The sequence below is a fragment of the Epinephelus fuscoguttatus genome, linkage group LG11 (assembly GCF_011397635.1).
Source record: "Epinephelus fuscoguttatus linkage group LG11, E.fuscoguttatus.final_Chr_v1".
Classification (NCBI taxonomy): domain Eukaryota; kingdom Metazoa; phylum Chordata; class Actinopteri; order Perciformes; family Serranidae; genus Epinephelus; species Epinephelus fuscoguttatus.
This window is the reverse complement of record NC_064762.1, coordinates 37,151,864-37,168,531: the sequence shown is the minus strand read 5'-3', so window position 1 is coordinate 37,168,531 and position 16,668 is coordinate 37,151,864. Positions and strand designations below refer to the sequence as shown.

Sequence of the window (16,668 nt, the reverse complement as noted above, 5' to 3'; positions counted from 1 at the left end):
AGCACCAGAGTTTAGTCACACTTTGTGTCTGGAGATTTAGAAAACAGAAATGTAAAATCCTTCTCCACTTACCCGAGAGTTGGGGTTGTCGAGCACCACGAAGATGATGAACACATTTGCGCCGCGTGCCGCTCGCACAGCTGCCATCACCCGCTCCTTCCCCTCTAGGAACAACCCTCTGCCGTCAGACACGATGACCAGCAGCTGGGCTGTCTCTGAGGAGGTGAGAGGTCACAGGTCAGAGAGCAACAGTGGAGGGTCATGTAATATTACGTGCCTAGCCATGGAGTTCAAATAGATTTGTTAGCGTGAGTCACATTTTTCCACAGCTGACACTGATGTGGAGAATTAATTTTCCATGGCACAGATGATACTGTATCTAGTCTCATTTTGTGTTTACAGGCCGCACACAGCTGCTGGCTGAGCTCCTTTATGATGCCACCTGTATGCCCGCACCATGAAATGACATGTTAGCTCCACCCGGGGTTTCAGAGCTTTGACAAAGACTTGTTTTTGCCTCAGAGCACCTGGCTCAGATCCTGGGACTTCTTTGTCTCTTGGTGCCACACTAAGGCTCAGTTGTTGGATATCTGATACAGTCTGGGCACCGACTCATTTGCTCAGTGGCACACAGATCAAGCAGGAAGCAACATCACTTGTATAGCAGTTACACTAAGTGACAAATACAAAACCATCAAACCACTAGATTTGAAACTTAGGCCTGGTTATTGATCATCGATACTTTTTAAACATTAACCACAGTGTTTCTGTAACAATTGGTGAAAACTGCACTGAAATTTTGGCCTGAACACTTCACTGTCTCAACTACTGACAAGATGACACATGAAAGCAGATGCATTTGAGTCTTTTGGCTTATGTGGTAGAAAACTGTCTTTAAGATCATCAAAGTAAAGTATCAAAACAGGATCTGAAGGTACTGAAGTGGTATTATACCTAAACTTTTGTACTGTATCAGCACACTTATCAAAAAATGGAAACCTTATGGAACAATCTCCCCAGTCAGAGCAGAGATTTACCAGGTCTCACACTAGTTCAGTGTATTCATTGCCATGTAGCACTGTCCCATCATGTTTTCCTATTTAAGCTGCACAAGCTTTTGATGGCAGTGACAACAAATATAACTTTGATTACCCAGAGTTTCACAGAAAACAGTAAACTGCACAGCACAGGATTTTAGAGCTGACTCTGTGTGACACTTCAATAGGCAGTATGAGTCATTACCCGAGTTTAGAGATCCAGGAATCTGCTGTCGTGCTGCTAGAAACATCTTGGTTGAGGTTTCTAAAAACTACAGAGGAGAGGCATGAAGAGAAGAGTCAGTCTGGCAGGAGGAGATGCATCATACACGATACACAGATCATTATAACATCAAATTCACATCACAAAATAAGAGAAAAGGAAACACAATGTTTACTGAGAATATTTTACCTGTGCTATTCTGGTCTTCTTCTGTTGGAACTGACAGAGTCTGAGAATCCGAGCCCCCGACTCATCGTTGAACTGCTGCTGGAAGGGGTGGAGCAGCTGCACCTGCTCGCCAAAGCTGGACACAAGAGCAGGTGTTAATTGTTAGCTTCACAATAAATACATGTAAACACTGTCTGACATCACAAGCATTCGATTTCAACTTTTTGTTTGAATTTTTATTTTGTTTTCAGGTTTAGATATTTGTTACATGGCTTCATAACTTCATCTGCACATTACATTCTTTTCAGTCTTCATTGTATCACACTGTACCTGCATCACCTTACCTGCACACAGACACCTGTCCCACCTCCAGCAGAGTGAGAGCGTTGATGATCACTGAGAGAGATTCAAACGCCAGCTGCACCACACACACACACACACACACACAAGACACATTTTAAATTCAGCCAGTTGTCATTCTGACTGTGAACATGTCACATTAGGAGCCATACAAGCAGCATGTAAGGGCTCTCTTACCTGTTTGGAGTGGTTGTCCACCATGCTGGACGAGTCGTCCACAGCCAGACAGATCTGGTACTCTCTCTTGCTGGGCTTGGTCCTCCTCAGCCAGATCTTGTCTTTACGGAACTGACTGGCGATGTAGGGGATCACCTTCCTCATGTTGAGACGCTTCCCTGTGCGGTAATCGCCTCTGTGGAGCAGTGTGACATCACACATACATTTAATAACACTGTTACTGTGTGGGTGTATCTCTTTGTTATAACACAGCATTAGCAGCTGTACACAATCAGCCTCTAAGTTTCATCACACAAGATAATATCAGGGGAAAACAAGAAGGACCATTAACTTGACACAAGGTTTATGGGAACAATAACTGTGTGTCTAAAATGTGTCTCGGCCACATTACATAATAAAATCCATGATAACACTTAAGGTAGTGAGTGTGTTGGTCCTCACTTGAGTTTGGCAGCCTGCGTGGGCTCCAGGATGAGACGGAGCTGCTCACACAGCTGCTGGGACAGAGCTGAGGTCAGAGTCTGGTACTGGTGCCACATGGAAGCTGCTGCATTCTCCTGGAACACACACAACAACATATTAGTCACAAGCTACAACCTGGGCTTCATATGATCAGCACTACATAGACCTTGGATATGGCTCATGTCATCAAGACACATATTTGACATATTTTAGACCAGTGCAAACAAGTTGACACACCCCTAACCCTAAAAAACACAACATAGCATATTTATAACCCATTAATGACATCAAGTTTAATCATGCACAATCTGAACACACACATTACTAAATATTCAAGCATAGCATGGAAGCTGACCATTCGCATATTTTCTGGAAATGTCAGGCTATACAGGGAAAATATGAATGCGTCTGTGATGAATGAATGAATATTTTGGGATATGAAATCCCAAAGACCTGCTTTGTGATGTAACATTAAGGTGTTGTGATTAGTTTATTTATTTGATTAAAGTTTTGCATGCATCAAGTAAGAAAGTGATTACCAGACAGTGGCTTAATCAGTGTTCCTGCTTTGGGCCATTTAGGCCCAAAGCAGGAACACTGTCTGGAAACTGTCCAAGACATTTTAATAACGGAAACATTTTGAGAGCCAAAGAAAATAAATTTAAAAAGAAGTGAAGAAAATAGCTGATTTATATGAGACAACACCAAATAAAGACTGCCTAACTGGAAGATACTTGTATAAAAACTGAAACAGTACCCGACAACCAGTTAATGTTACTTTATGTTTTTATTTGGTTTGTGTATTTTATTGAATTATTTCTGTGTCAATGTGTTTTTTGCTGCTGTAATGTATATCTGTGGAAAAATCTGAAGTGGAAAAAATATTTAAGCATAAGCTCAGAAACAGATATCATGGACAGACAGAGGATCTATCTCAGGATTTAAGGTGACAAAAAAGGTCACAAATTTCCCTCTTTTTAAAAAGTTACATCATTACATTTCTCTTGCACCACATTTTTGGAAAACCCTGTTTAATACTATTAATCTATTATTAAACTGCTACATTTTGAAAGTCGAATGATTGAGAAACTGAAATATCATGATTTTTTTTTTTTTTTTTTTTTACCAAATACCTGGAGTCGATATTACAACAATGTTGTAGAGTTGACTATTGGTACTGTAATTACAATATTATGATATCACTATATCATTATAATACTGATACATTGCCCAGCCCTAATTAGCATTGATTTAAAGTTTTGTTTGTGTCCACCCGATGAAAGTAATTTCAGTATTATTTCTCTTTTAGCTCTGATTTTGGTCTTTCAAAAAATCCTAAGAAAAGTAGTTCTCTCTTAAGCTGCTATATGCTCCATTTTGTTCCCTACCTACTTGCTAACTATGTTTGTCTGCTGTTTGCTCTCGAGCAGGAAGTGTACAGTGGATTTTATAGCTATGAGAGCAGTGAGACGCCCAGCATCAATGTTTAACAAGACATGATGCTAAGAGTAGAAAGTGCTTTGTATTGAGTTGAATTAATTATTTTTTTACCATCTATGATCCATTATGGCTGAATATTTCTGTCTCTCTGTAAATGGTGTAACTAGAGTCATTTGGAACTGAACTTGTGGGTCAGCCTCACCTCCTCCTGAGTTCCTGGAGCCAATTTGTGAAAGGCCTCCAGCTGCAGCTCCATCTCCCTCCTGATCTCCTCTGGGTCTCTCTCTGCTTTCTGCAAACACGCGCGCGCACACACACACACACACACACACACACACACACACACACACACACACACACACACACACACAGCTTTAAGGTCTGCCTCTGATAACTCAATATAAAGTAGGGATTCTTTGATTATTTTACTGTAACAACACAGTCCTGAGACACAACAATATTTGTGTATGACAGAGAAGTAATAAGAAAAGTTTACTTCTCTACCTGCATAGTGTCCAACAGCAGCTCAGGGACTGTGTGAATTGTGGAGTCTGTACGTCTGTCTGCTTGCTCTCCTTCTCTGGGATTGTGTCGGTCCTTCCACCGCTCCTCGTCCTCCTCCTCTCCCTCCCTCTGCACCTCCATCTCTCCACTGTCTACACCTACACAGGAAGAGGAGGAGTATGAAGTCAGGGGATGTGCACGTTTCACAGAACTACAAATTCTGCGTACTTTTTTTAAACGCTCTCTATAATCGAAGTGTAATTCAAGAAGCTATACATAAACACACCAGGATGCTAAAAAGTTATTACAGTCCAAATGGGCAGAAGAAGTAGAAATGACCTTACCTTTCTGGGAGGCCTTGGCAGAGTCCAGCTGCTCAGGTTTCAGCTCCTGGACCTCAGCAGCCTGGAGGTCGTCTTCCTGCTTCTCCGTTTCCATGGCGACATCCTCATCGTTCTGATCTTCCTGCTCCTGATGAGGTCCTGCTGCTTTCTGCTGGTCTGCACTGGCAACATCTGGAAATACCAAGACCAGCAGAGAACAGTGAACATGATTACCATTTACCCACTATTTAAAATAGGTGATCAGATAATGGAGAACATCACAGAACTGTTATTAAACACACACTTTCTATTGCCATGGAGTGTTTGGTGTGTATGGGGGTGATTACTGACCATATGTCTGAGTGTCATAGGCTGTCTCTCCCTGTTTGATGTGTTCATACAGGTCAGACTCCTGCTGGGCATCGCTCTGCCTGCTGTCCTCAGTGCGATCCTTACTGCTCTCCACTGTACGCAGGCGCTTATTAACACGTTCATTGTAGTCGCCTGTCGACCGCTCGTTGTCTGCCTGACCCGGTTTTCTCTTAAAGCTCTGGAACAGCACAGTACATTAAAAATTGTGATGAGATGAATTGAAAAACAAAAAGTTAGGTAGATTTTCTGGGCTCTCTCTCAGAGGCCAGTCGTACCTGAGTCTTGTTCTGCGTCTGTGTCTGTGAAGCCATTCTCGCTGTCAGCTTTGACTGGTGGCCCTCTGATTGGCTGGCATCAGCAGCTCCGCTCCCGTGCTCCTAACAAACCAGAAAAATGCAAATGTTTTAGACTTGCTTTCCATCAGGGACAATTTCAGTGTAGATGAGCTAAAAACATAGATAAACAGCTACAATAATGCTCTGAATGATGAACACAGCTCCTTTAATCCCAGATGAGGTCCTGAGTGACAGTGAGGTTTACCTCTTTAGCTTGGTCTCTCTCTGATGCCTCTCCTGCCAGCTCCACAGCTGTATCGCTCTGAACATTCTCCTCTCCAGTCTGACCGTCTGTGTTGTGCTCCTTCCTCTCAGCTGACTCAGGCTGCTCCTCATCCTCGCCTGCTCCTTCCTCCTCTTCCTCCTGTAAGCATAAGTCCCAACAGTGACACACAGAACAAAACAGTGTGTGGGTACATTAGTACAGCAGTTCTTTGACATACACACCTTTGGTTTCTGTCCTTTGTCGTTTGGAATAGTCAAATTTTCGTCTTTTCCTGCCTCCTGTCCTCTTTCCTCCTTCTCCTCCTCCTCCTCCTCTTTATCTTTCTCAGCAGTGTCTTCATCTCCCTCTGCTTTCTCTCCTGCTCCCTCCTCCTCCTCTTCAGACTTAGGCTCCTGACCATTCTTCTCTCCAGGCTGCTCCATCTGGTCCTCCTCCATCTCCTCTGCTCCGTCATCATCATCATCCCCATCTTTCTGTCCATCCTCCTTTTCATCCAGGGCCATCTCTTTCTCATCAATATCGAATGGGTTCTCCTCTGAAGAGGGTGAAACACCACAAGAGTTCACTGAGCTGATTTAAATACCAAAACAAATACCGTGTCATGACCTTCATTTCAACAAGGAACTGTATTTCGCAGTGTTAAAGGGACTACTGATTGTTGATTAACAGAAATATAATTGATATTTTAATGCAATTTTCATATTTGCTAAATGCCAACTAAAAAACTTTCTCTGGTTCCAGCGTCTTAAATGTGAGGATTTGTGACGAAGACAAGGTGATATCTTGATATTGCATGTTTTGTCTGGCCAACAGTCCAACACCTCATTGTTTTTACATTAAAGGGACAGTTCACCACCCAAATTAAAACTACATATTTTTTTCTTACCTGCAGTGAATATTATCAATCTAGATTGTTTTGGTGTCAGCTGCAGAGTGTTGAAGATATCTGCCGTAGAGATGTCTGCCTTCTCTCCAATATAATGGAGCTAGATGGCACTCAACGTGTGGTGCTCAAAGCGCCAACAAAGTACATTTGCAGCAGCAATGTCTCTTTCCAGAAATCATGACCTGGTTACTCAAGATAATCCACAGACCTTGTTGTGAGCAGTTTCATGAAGGAACTATTTTCTTTTTTTTTTTTTTTTTTTTTTTTAACTACACCCGTCAACTGTATCACAGAAGGAAGGAAGCGTCTATCTACTGCTAGCTCACCTAGTACAACTGAGCTGTCTAACATTACAGCTCAGCCGAGGAGGACACCATTACTGTTTGAACAAGCACAAGCCTTTTGTCTAGAGACACGCTTCCTTCAGTGATATGTTGGCAGGTGTAGTTCAGTAGAAAGAAAATAATTTCTACATCAAACTGCTCCAGGTCATGGTTTCTGTAAAGAGACATAGCTGTTGAGTTTTACACATGTATTTTTTTTTGGCGCTTTGAGCACCACAAGTGCCATCTAGTTCCATTATATTGGAGAGAAGGCAGACATCTCTATGGCTGATATCTCCAACACTCTGCAACTCACACCAAAACAATCTAGACTGATAAACAGCACGGGTAAAAGAAAAATATGTATTTTCGATTTTAAGAAATAATGCAACTTGAATTCCTTCAATTTACTGCCAGTGTCATGTGATGTCATGTCTCTCCTGCAAATGCTCTAGGGAAACTTGTACAAAAGAATCTATGTTCATTAACCAAAACAAAATTGTGCTCATATGCACTTTACTTATCCCATAACAGTGTAACTGTTTATGTTTGAGGACAGTAACACCAGGCTTTGTATATGCAGGTCTCACCGTCACCCTCGCCCTCTCCATCGCCTCCAGCCTCCTCATCCTGGTCCAGGTTGAGATCCTCAGGCAGATCCATGGCCTCAGGCTCAGGTCTCTTGTCCTGCTGACCGTGGTAGGGGTCCACTTCATTCTCATCAAACTCCCGCTGGTAAACAGCAAGAGGACGAATCAGATACAACAAAGCCATGCAATAACAGACTTTTAAACATCTCACACTAATCTTGGATGAAATGTTAAAGAACAAAATGTAAAAAGTATGGTAAGGATGGTTACTGACTGCTACAGTTCAATGATTGAGTGCAGGGAGGGGTGTCTGGGAATTGCTTTACTTGTTAATAAAAAGATTACCTCATCTCCCTGTTCATTGATTTTCTCTTTCTCCTCCACGTCCATCTGTTCGTCTTTGTCCTGGTTTTTCTTGTCTTTGTTGGGGTCTGCAGCATCCAAGTTGTCATCTTTAGCAACTAACTCTGATTCACCCTAGAAAAAAAATCCATGGTTGACAGGAAATTACGGCACATTAACAAAAGTATCAATACATATAAACTGCTCCTCTATATACTCTTTTTCAAACTTTTTATGTTTTTCAATGTTCTCTTCATAATTCTTTGGTAATCTGTGTTCTGTACCTCGTCCATGCCTTGGCCAGACTCTTCCTCCTTGTCACTCCCTTCCTCGTCATCATCATCCTCATCATCCCCCCACATTCTCTCATCCAGAGTGTCCGTCTTTCCTTCACCCAGGTCACCCATCTTTTTATCCAGCTCCTCATTCTCCTCTTTGTCCGACTCATCATCTTCACCTGCAAATGATTACAAGAAAAAAAATCCGATCAGCAGTGACTCTGGGAGACGTTTCTAGATAAATTCACTCAAATTAATTCAAAGTTATTTTAGGTTTTTACTCTTTCTGTGTGACTATATCCAGCAACTGGAAGTCAAGAGATAAAACCCCAAAACAAGTGGGCCACAAAAGGGTTAGTCACCTGGTTCATTCTCATCCCCATCATGCATTTGGCCATCAAAGTCCTCTGACATCTCGATAGCATTGTCCTCCGCCTTAATATTCCCTTTATCCTGCTGTTCTTCCTTTTCCTCACCCTCCTGCAAAGTGTCCTCCACCTGCAGGAAGAAGAATGCAGAGATAGCTTTATGAGACATTTTGCTAGTGATTATTGGCTTAAAGACTCATTTTCAGCAGCTGATTTTGTTCACTCAAAACTCTTTGTTCAGGAAGAACTCAGCTAATGAAGACCACGAGATGCGGTTGAAAGCCACACAAAAGCTAGTAAGCAGACCTTGAGTTAAATGGTATCTTCAATGTTTTTCAAACTGAACCCTATTTTCCCATGTTTTTGTGTCTACGTGACTAATGGGAACAACAAAGTTTTGTCACAAAAACATGGGAAAATAGTGTCCAGGAAAAAAAATGTTACTTGTAAAGAATGTACAAGTGTAATTACCTGATCTTCATTCTCAATCTTGTCGCTGACGTCTTTGTTGCCCTCGCCCTCTCCTATACCGCCGCCCTCATAGTCGTGAAACTCTGTGGCACCTTCTCCATCTCCACCAGCCATCAGCTCCTGAGGCAGGCAGAAACCCTGGGAAGGAAGTCACAACAAACATATAGTCACTGCTTTAAGTTGAACTTAATAACCTAATAATGGCTGTATTACTTTAATTAAAAAAATCAAAGGAGGCTGAGTAACTCTTGTCTGTACCTTCTGGGCGAGCTCAGTGAAGATGCTGGCCAGTACAGACAGCAGCTTGCCTGTGCTTCTGTGTGCTCCCAGTGATACAGCCACGTAGTAACGCACCAGGTCAGAGTAAATCCCCAGCAGAGGCTCCAGTTGCACCAGCATCCTGCACGCTCTGTCCACCTCCTAAACACACATACACAAAACAGCAACATGAACAGATGCTGATGACAATGCATGACTGTAAATTCCAGCACAACTATTTCTATTTTATGAAACTCTATACTTTGACTTTGCTACAATTCAGAGGACATACTGTACTTACTTTAATCCTGTGCATTTACTTATGACTAATAGTTACTAGTTACTTTTTACATAAATAAACATCACATGCTTACGTGATATCATGCATCCAGTACTATACTTTGAAACAAGTATAATCATGTACATGGTAGTCTACAAAGTATATAAAAGTGGCTCCATGTTGAAAAACATGACTGGGAAGCATTGCAGCACTGTGGATTAGTTAAGATAAGAATGAATATAAAGAATAGGGTCATGTTAATAGCCACTGAATAAGTAATAGCCATGGTCATAAAGTCTGTTTTAATGGATGATGTCATGATGATATTGGTACCTGCAGCTGTGGTGGCTGACAGGAGTCTCTGTGTGTCCTCAGGCGGCTCAGCAGCCTCTCCAGCCCGGCACCAACATCTCCCACACACAGAGCCTCCACCTCAGCTGCCAGCTCCTCCTCCAGGAGTCGAGTCAGGTGACCGGGCTTCAGAAGGTCCTCCACAGGCTCTTCATCCTCCTCCTCCTCCTTTTCAGCACCCTCTGAAACATCACATAACAGCATGTAGACAACCATTAATGTTGTAAGGAAAAAAACACAACATTCTAACATGTCAGCTTTTTTTGAACAGACAGTGCCTGTCCATATTCCACTTTGTCACTTGTTATGATTTTTCAACAACTTCAAGGTTTTAGATCTTAGAAAGCACCGCTGACTTCATCATCCTCACCTCCCCTGACGTCTCCAGGCTGCTCTGTTTGTTGCTCTCTCTCTTTTCTCTTCACAAGCGTCTGGACAGCACACAGCACTGTGTTGATGTTTGTCTCCAGCTCAGCAGAGAACTCAGTACAGAAGGCAGGCTGGTGATCTGTTTGGGGAAATACAGAGAGGCACTGTAAAACCAAGGTACTAACTATGATTTCAATCCCAGTGCTGAAATTAACCAGCAGCAGGCGCTACTTCATTACCCTCCTTAGTCTGTCATCATGTCTGTCAGCACCATGTCTGTTAGCAATATCTGAAGGAATGACAGTGTCAGGCTTATTGGTCAGTGCATGCACCTGAGGTCTGGTGCCCCAGAGAGAGCAGCTGAGTCTTCCAGGTGGTGAACTCTGTGATGTTAGCCTCCACCTGTCCTCTGACATACTGCAGGCTCTGGGTGATGGCCGGCTGGCTGTCTGTGCTGCCAACACAAACAGCTGGGGTGAAGAGCTGCTCCATGCTGCGCATCTGAGCCACCACAGCTCCCAGCTGGTTGAAGGCCGAACAGCATGTGACAAAATGGTTCCTGTGGACAGTAACGGTGTTGTTGAAAATGTTTTTGTCTTTAGTTACTGCTGCATCAGATTTGAAATAAAAGCTTGAGTGATTTTGTTTTACCATGTGTGGAGTACTCTCTCAGAGGTCTGCTGTGCTATGTTGTCCAGTTCCACCTTCAGGCTCTGAGTCTGCTTCAACATTGCATTCATGCTCTGGTTCAGCTGGCACCAGGCAGAGTCTCCCCTCCGCATCAGACAGCCGGGGGGTTGCCGCTGTGCTGCCAGCGGGGACGGGCACCTTAGGGTGTGCTGCCTGCAGCTGCTTGTCTCCTCCTTCTGCTGGAGGTCCTCGGGGCAGCACTGCAGCAGCCAGGCCAGCTGCTGAAGGAGGGTGGTGCACTGGGTGACCAGCGCCTGGCCTCTGTTGATCCAGTCCTGGAGAGAGGCCTGGGGTGGGAGTGTGCAGCCTGGGTCCTCAATGTGGCTCTGGAGCTGGGCCTTGATGCCCTGTATGCTGTCTGTTAGCCTCCTGAGAGCGTTTATGAGACAAGAAGAGACAATAAGTCAAGCTGCAGTAATAAACAGCACAGAAACACACAAGTATTTTTCCAGTCTGTTGTTGTAGCTGCATTTCCTTTTCTCTGTGGCAATTTCCATCATATTCTTCTTACAAAACTTGTAACTTGTGACTTTGTGATGACCCACAATTTTCCCCGTTGGGCATAACGTAGCAAAGACAGTGACAGGTTCACCTGCACTTGACTGATCTGTACGCAGTTTGACTGACATCAAACAAAGCCCCATGATGACAGCCTTTGCTGCTTCCTTCACAGCCACTGGATCAAAGCCAGACTGTAAGCCTGTGTATGCAATGCTTTGACTTCTGACAACTAGAGCCAATTAAAAGCCAATATATGGGAGGTTTCCCCAATGGAATCAATAATTAAAATGTAATAGTATTACAACAGTGTTGCCTTGCAATTTTAATTAGATGCCAACATTACATCAGAGGCATTCATATTACCATTTCATACCAAATGTAAAAAGGTAATTTCCTCTGGGGATGAGGGCACATGTCCCTTCTATGTTTCAAAATCCTGTTTTTGAGTTTAACTCTTTAAATATCAACCTCTTGTCCAACTTCTAAAATCCAGATGTTTTCATTTTCAGTTAAAACTAAAATTACCACCTTGAGGCTGTGCGCCTCCACCAACCAGTCAAGTTACAGGTTACATCCATGTCCGTCCAGACTCATATGTAACAGTAGACAATGCTTTAAATGTGGATGTTCTGGATATGAATGCAAAGAAACTACAAATTCTAAAACATGGATACCTCACATGCATCTTCCCCCAGCAGCACACAAATACAAAAAAGTAGTTGTACATCTATACAATCAGCACAGTTTCAAGATGAACACCCAAGACTAGTGTCGTGTTTTAAGCATCTGACCAAGTCATACAATCATCCACCCCTTCAATCTGATATCACAGCTACATCCCTGTTCTATACTGTGTCTTGTAGACAGAGTGGTGACTGACCTGAGATGGATCCACTGCTCAGTGAGCTTGGTCAGTCGTTGTTTCTGTCTGAGGAGCAGCTTGAAAAGGTGAGAAGAGAAACCTCTGCAGCGCTCGATGTTGCCCAGACCCAGCTCCTAAAACCAAACAGGAACATACACATACACAGATACTTCAGATGACAGGGCCAAAATACACAGACACACACTGAAAAACTGGAGATGCTTAGATTTGCTCTTCAGCTGTAATCCCTAGGCCTCTTTATCCTTTCAGACAGAGAGTTGACAGAGTAGGAAATGCTACAAGTTGTTATGTTGACGATCAGTGTGTGTGTGTGTCTAACCTTGGCAGCGTGCTGGAGAGCAGTCAGCAGGGCTGTTCTCCTGGCCCAGGAACGGTAGAAGTACTTCTGACATCCATCCCACGCTGTCAGCAACTCTGTAAACAACCTACAACACCAAGAATGTAGAGACCATGGCTTTCAGAATACACACTTTAGAGTTGGGAGCTCACCACTTAGGACTTACTAATTATTAAACCTGGTTTCAAAGTAACATTAGTAAGTAATTAAAGTTTTGCTGAATAGTGGCCATTGTAGTCTCACAGTGTGGTAGTGATAAATCAACAACTATGATCTGAGGTTAGCTAAAATTAGCCACCTTAATGGCCATAATACACCAAGGCTGCAGTTCCAAAACCCCTGACTGTATTGAACTGAGACGTATGTTTAAATAAATAAAACTTATTATGGTGAATGCTAAAACAAAGTGAAACAGTAGCACAAGTAAACTGGCTCAGCATTATCGCAACAATATCATGCTAAAGTTTGCTAATGCTAGCTTGCATTAGCCTCCTAGACAAACCACACCAAATAAGATTGTAGGGACAAAAGTGAAAAAAAAAACAAAAAAAAAAACATTAAACTGAGCATTGCAAAATAATTCACTGTTTCAATTTGCAACTCTGGGACAATGCTAAATGTTAAAACATGGCTTAGCAGCACAAATAGAGAAGAGTCATGAACTTAGTGAACTGACTCCACTACTTAAGTTTTCGTCTTCAACACCAGACCCCACTGACAAAAACAGTAGTAACACAGGAGCTGCTGGTCTACTGCTGCCTCAATCAGTTCTTAGATTGTGCGACTTTGGTAAATCCCAACTAGCCCTTTAATACACCAAAGTCACACAATACCAAACCACCAAATTGATCGAGGCAGTGGTAGACCAGCAAATCCTGTGTTACTACTGTTTTGTCTGTGGAGTCTGAAGAGAGCACAGGTAAGCTTAAAAACAGATGTTCAGATTAGTTTTGCTGTTGTTAAATGCGGACCCCCATGACCTCAATTCATAAAGACTTTGGTCCATTTTTGGATTCTTGGTTCAGTGGATGCATGTGAGAAAAAAACAGTTTTCTTCACAAATTCAACATAATACAGGGTGAGTAACTGATTAACAAATGATCATTTCATGGGTGAAGTATTCCTTTGATAAACACAGTCCACCAAACACTACTTGTTTACTTTTAAAAGCTACATAATGTCTCCATCAGCTGGGATGTTAAATGATATTATCAAATATTCCACACAGCAGGCATTCTTAAACAAAACATTGCCTGGGAGTAGCTAACAAAAATGAATTCAATGTTAGTGCATCTATGATCAGGTTGTATTTACATGTTCTCAGCCTGCTCCTTGTTCCTGACAGCAGAAAGAGCGGTGCTCATCTCCAGCGGCTGCATACAGAGGGTTTTCTCGGGGTCAACTGTCCTGTTCCATGTCAGGCCTTTACGGTAAGACAGACCTAAATGGGAAAATGATATACAGAGATGTTTGAAGATCTGAGCTTTAAATTAGTATGCCCATCCATCCATCCCTTTTCATCCGCTTATCCGGGGCCGGGTCGCAGGGGCAGAAGGCCAAGCAAAGCACCCCAGACCATCCCTCTCCCCAGCAACACTTTCCAGTTCCTCCTGGGGGAGGAACCCCAAGGCGTTCCCAGGCCAGATGACACCAGTAAATCAGAGAGAAAACTCACCTATTTCTGTGAGCATCTTGAACAGGTCTGACAGAGCTCTCTGCTTCTGCTGCAGGATGTGCTTGACTTCAGCTTTCTGCTTTTCTTTCTCTGCTGATGTGTCAACGGAGAGGCTCTGCAGGTCCCGCAGGTTGCTGATGACCTCGCCTGAAAAGAACGATGCTTTAACACTGGCAGATTTGCAACAAATCAAGAAGCAGTTTGTAATGTAATGATGAATGCCTGATATCTGTGGGCTATGTAAAAACCCAAACAAACAACAAACAAATCTCTTCCTCACAACAACTATAATCAAAGTGCTGCTGACCAGTGCTTACACTTACTTAACATACTAAGCAAGCAATGCAGCAGTAGACCAGAGGCTACCCTGTTCAGCGTCAAAAATTAATGTTTTGTCAATGGAGTCTGGCTTTTTTTTTTTTTGCAATAATTTGAGATATTTGTCTATATTAAAGTTGTGAGCCAACAGACCAGTTAAGATAAAATGTAAATGATCCTGAGGGTGGCGCCAAAGGCAAGGCCATGTGGTCATTCAAATCAAAAGGGTTTATCCTCTTGAATGTGCTCAAAATGTCAGCCTGTCCATTAGACTTTGATGTTTATTGGATACAAATGAGATTCTTACCAGTGAAGTAGTCAAGGTCTTCAGCCAGCTCAGGCGCTGGGTTTTTCTTCTGCAGCTGGATGCAGAGTTTCTTCATCTTCCTGGTCAGCACAGGCAGACGACCCTGTAGAGACGAAGCTTCAACTCCTTCATCTGGGCCCTCATGCTGAAACACACAATATACCATAGGTTACTCAGTCAGTATTTATTACCATAAAGCACATGCCAATAACTGATAAATATGATGATAACATACTAAACAGAGAAGAGATTATTCACTTAAGAAAATTACTTATGATAAAAGCAAAAGTACCTGCAGATCTCGGCCCTTCCCAGGCAGGGTGCTCCTCAGTGCCTTGTGAACTCGATGGATGGGTGTGTCCTCTGGGTTGGTGTCCACACTGTCCAAACTGGCGCTGCTTCCCTGTTCCACCAGAGCGGGAACACTCGGACCATTCAGAGCCTCCCCAAACTTCTTGACAAACTTGAAGAGAGTCCTGAGAGGAATTATAGGCAGGACAATGTTGGTGGCATGGCAACTGTCTGTCCAGTCCAAAAATAAATATATACAGCATAGTACAAATACAACATGGTGATATTTTACCGATGTGTTTTCTCCACCGACTGTTTGATGGACCAGAAACTGACATCGTTCCACTTGGAGATCTTGACAAAGTCCTGAGGATAACAATTCACAGTAAATCTTCAGAATGAGCATTCACTGTCTTACTCTGACATGTATGGACAAGGTTCCATGAAAAAGCACACTAATATAAACCTTGAGCTCCTTCTCGATGGGTTGTCTGAGCTGGTTGATTCTAGCCTGGATGCACTCGGAGAACTGGCTGTAGTATTTGTGCAGGTTCCATAAAAGACTGGACAATGACTCTGTAAAATAAGCAAAGAGTTAACATGTCATCCCCAAGAAATTTAGGCGAAATCCAATCAGTGGTGTTTGAAACAGTACGATGCATGACATATAGACAAAAGAAACAAACAAACAAAGAGGGCTGACACTGTCTGGACAACAGATCAATAAATCTGTCAATATACATGTGACCGGTCAGGATTTAATTAGTTGACAATTTGCTGTTCCTTTTTGAGAATAAATGTTGGCTGCTGCGGAGGACTGTTCGTGTAACATACTTTTAAGCTGCAAAAAATAATAAATAAATATATCAAAATCATCAATTTGTGCTTGGGCTTTCTGTAATCAAAACATGATGGGTCACTGTCATTATTCAGTGATCAATAGGTCAAATGGGGAAAGGACATGTTTATTATTGTAACATCCTACTTTAAAAAGAAAGCCTATCTTTTAAATGTCTTTCCTCACATTTTAAGTTAATGTATAATAATACAGTTTCTAAGAAATAGTCACATACTATGCAAAAGTATTCATAAATTGAAAAAACTCCTTTCAAGGTCTGGTCAGAAGAATGTTTTGCATTTGTTCCCATGGGGCGCTTCACCACTGACCCTCACTGTTGGATCTTTTTACCAGTCGCTTGTAGTGTAATGCATCCCACTGTTTTCTTAGACCTTTTAATATTTGCACTTCTCCTTATTTGTACTGCAACTGCTCCACAACAATTTCCCTCAGGATAAATTAAGTGTGATCTTATCGTACGTAGGTGATATACAAGAGTGCCACAGAATGAAGATTTGGGATTTTGTGCCCCCATCGTTTACAGTGTCTTCAGGTTAAACAAGGATTACTTCTAAGCCAGCATGGAGAAGAGGGATGACTGCAGTGAAGAACTAAAAAAGTGTACTCAGTAGAGTGCAGATCATCGCCAGGTCTGGCATCTGAATAGTGAACAGGGAGTACAGTG

The 16,668-nt window shown here is 42.5% G+C and overlaps 1 protein-coding gene across 1 annotated transcript in view; it reads right to left on the bottom strand.

Annotated features, from left to right (window-relative positions):
- mdn1 (midasin AAA ATPase 1) overlaps positions 1–16,668 on the bottom strand; it is an 85,029-nt gene that overhangs the window by 1,169 nt on the left and 67,192 nt on the right. The window contains exons 71-101 of the mRNA XM_049590430.1: positions 15,612–15,721; positions 15,438–15,511; positions 15,147–15,330; positions 14,855–14,999; positions 14,230–14,376; positions 13,869–13,995; positions 12,537–12,642; positions 12,215–12,330; positions 10,795–11,202; positions 10,476–10,702; positions 10,145–10,282; positions 9,757–9,956; positions 9,144–9,305; positions 8,886–9,023; positions 8,409–8,544; positions 8,053–8,225; positions 7,772–7,903; positions 7,427–7,568; positions 5,849–6,162; positions 5,607–5,765; positions 5,342–5,443; positions 5,046–5,244; positions 4,716–4,886; positions 4,372–4,529; positions 4,070–4,159; positions 2,407–2,522; positions 1,966–2,140; positions 1,773–1,846; positions 1,450–1,564; positions 1,243–1,309; positions 73–215 (exon numbers count right to left, since the gene is read on the bottom strand). Coding sequence (XP_049446387.1) covers positions 73–215; positions 1,243–1,309; positions 1,450–1,564; positions 1,773–1,846; positions 1,966–2,140; positions 2,407–2,522; positions 4,070–4,159; positions 4,372–4,529; positions 4,716–4,886; positions 5,046–5,244; positions 5,342–5,443; positions 5,607–5,765; positions 5,849–6,162; positions 7,427–7,568; positions 7,772–7,903; positions 8,053–8,225; positions 8,409–8,544; positions 8,886–9,023; positions 9,144–9,305; positions 9,757–9,956; positions 10,145–10,282; positions 10,476–10,702; positions 10,795–11,202; positions 12,215–12,330; positions 12,537–12,642; positions 13,869–13,995; positions 14,230–14,376; positions 14,855–14,999; positions 15,147–15,330; positions 15,438–15,511; positions 15,612–15,721 — 4,748 coding nt within the window. The remainder of the gene's footprint in view (positions 1–72; positions 216–1,242; positions 1,310–1,449; positions 1,565–1,772; positions 1,847–1,965; positions 2,141–2,406; positions 2,523–4,069; positions 4,160–4,371; positions 4,530–4,715; positions 4,887–5,045; positions 5,245–5,341; positions 5,444–5,606; positions 5,766–5,848; positions 6,163–7,426; positions 7,569–7,771; positions 7,904–8,052; positions 8,226–8,408; positions 8,545–8,885; positions 9,024–9,143; positions 9,306–9,756; positions 9,957–10,144; positions 10,283–10,475; positions 10,703–10,794; positions 11,203–12,214; positions 12,331–12,536; positions 12,643–13,868; positions 13,996–14,229; positions 14,377–14,854; positions 15,000–15,146; positions 15,331–15,437; positions 15,512–15,611; positions 15,722–16,668) is intronic.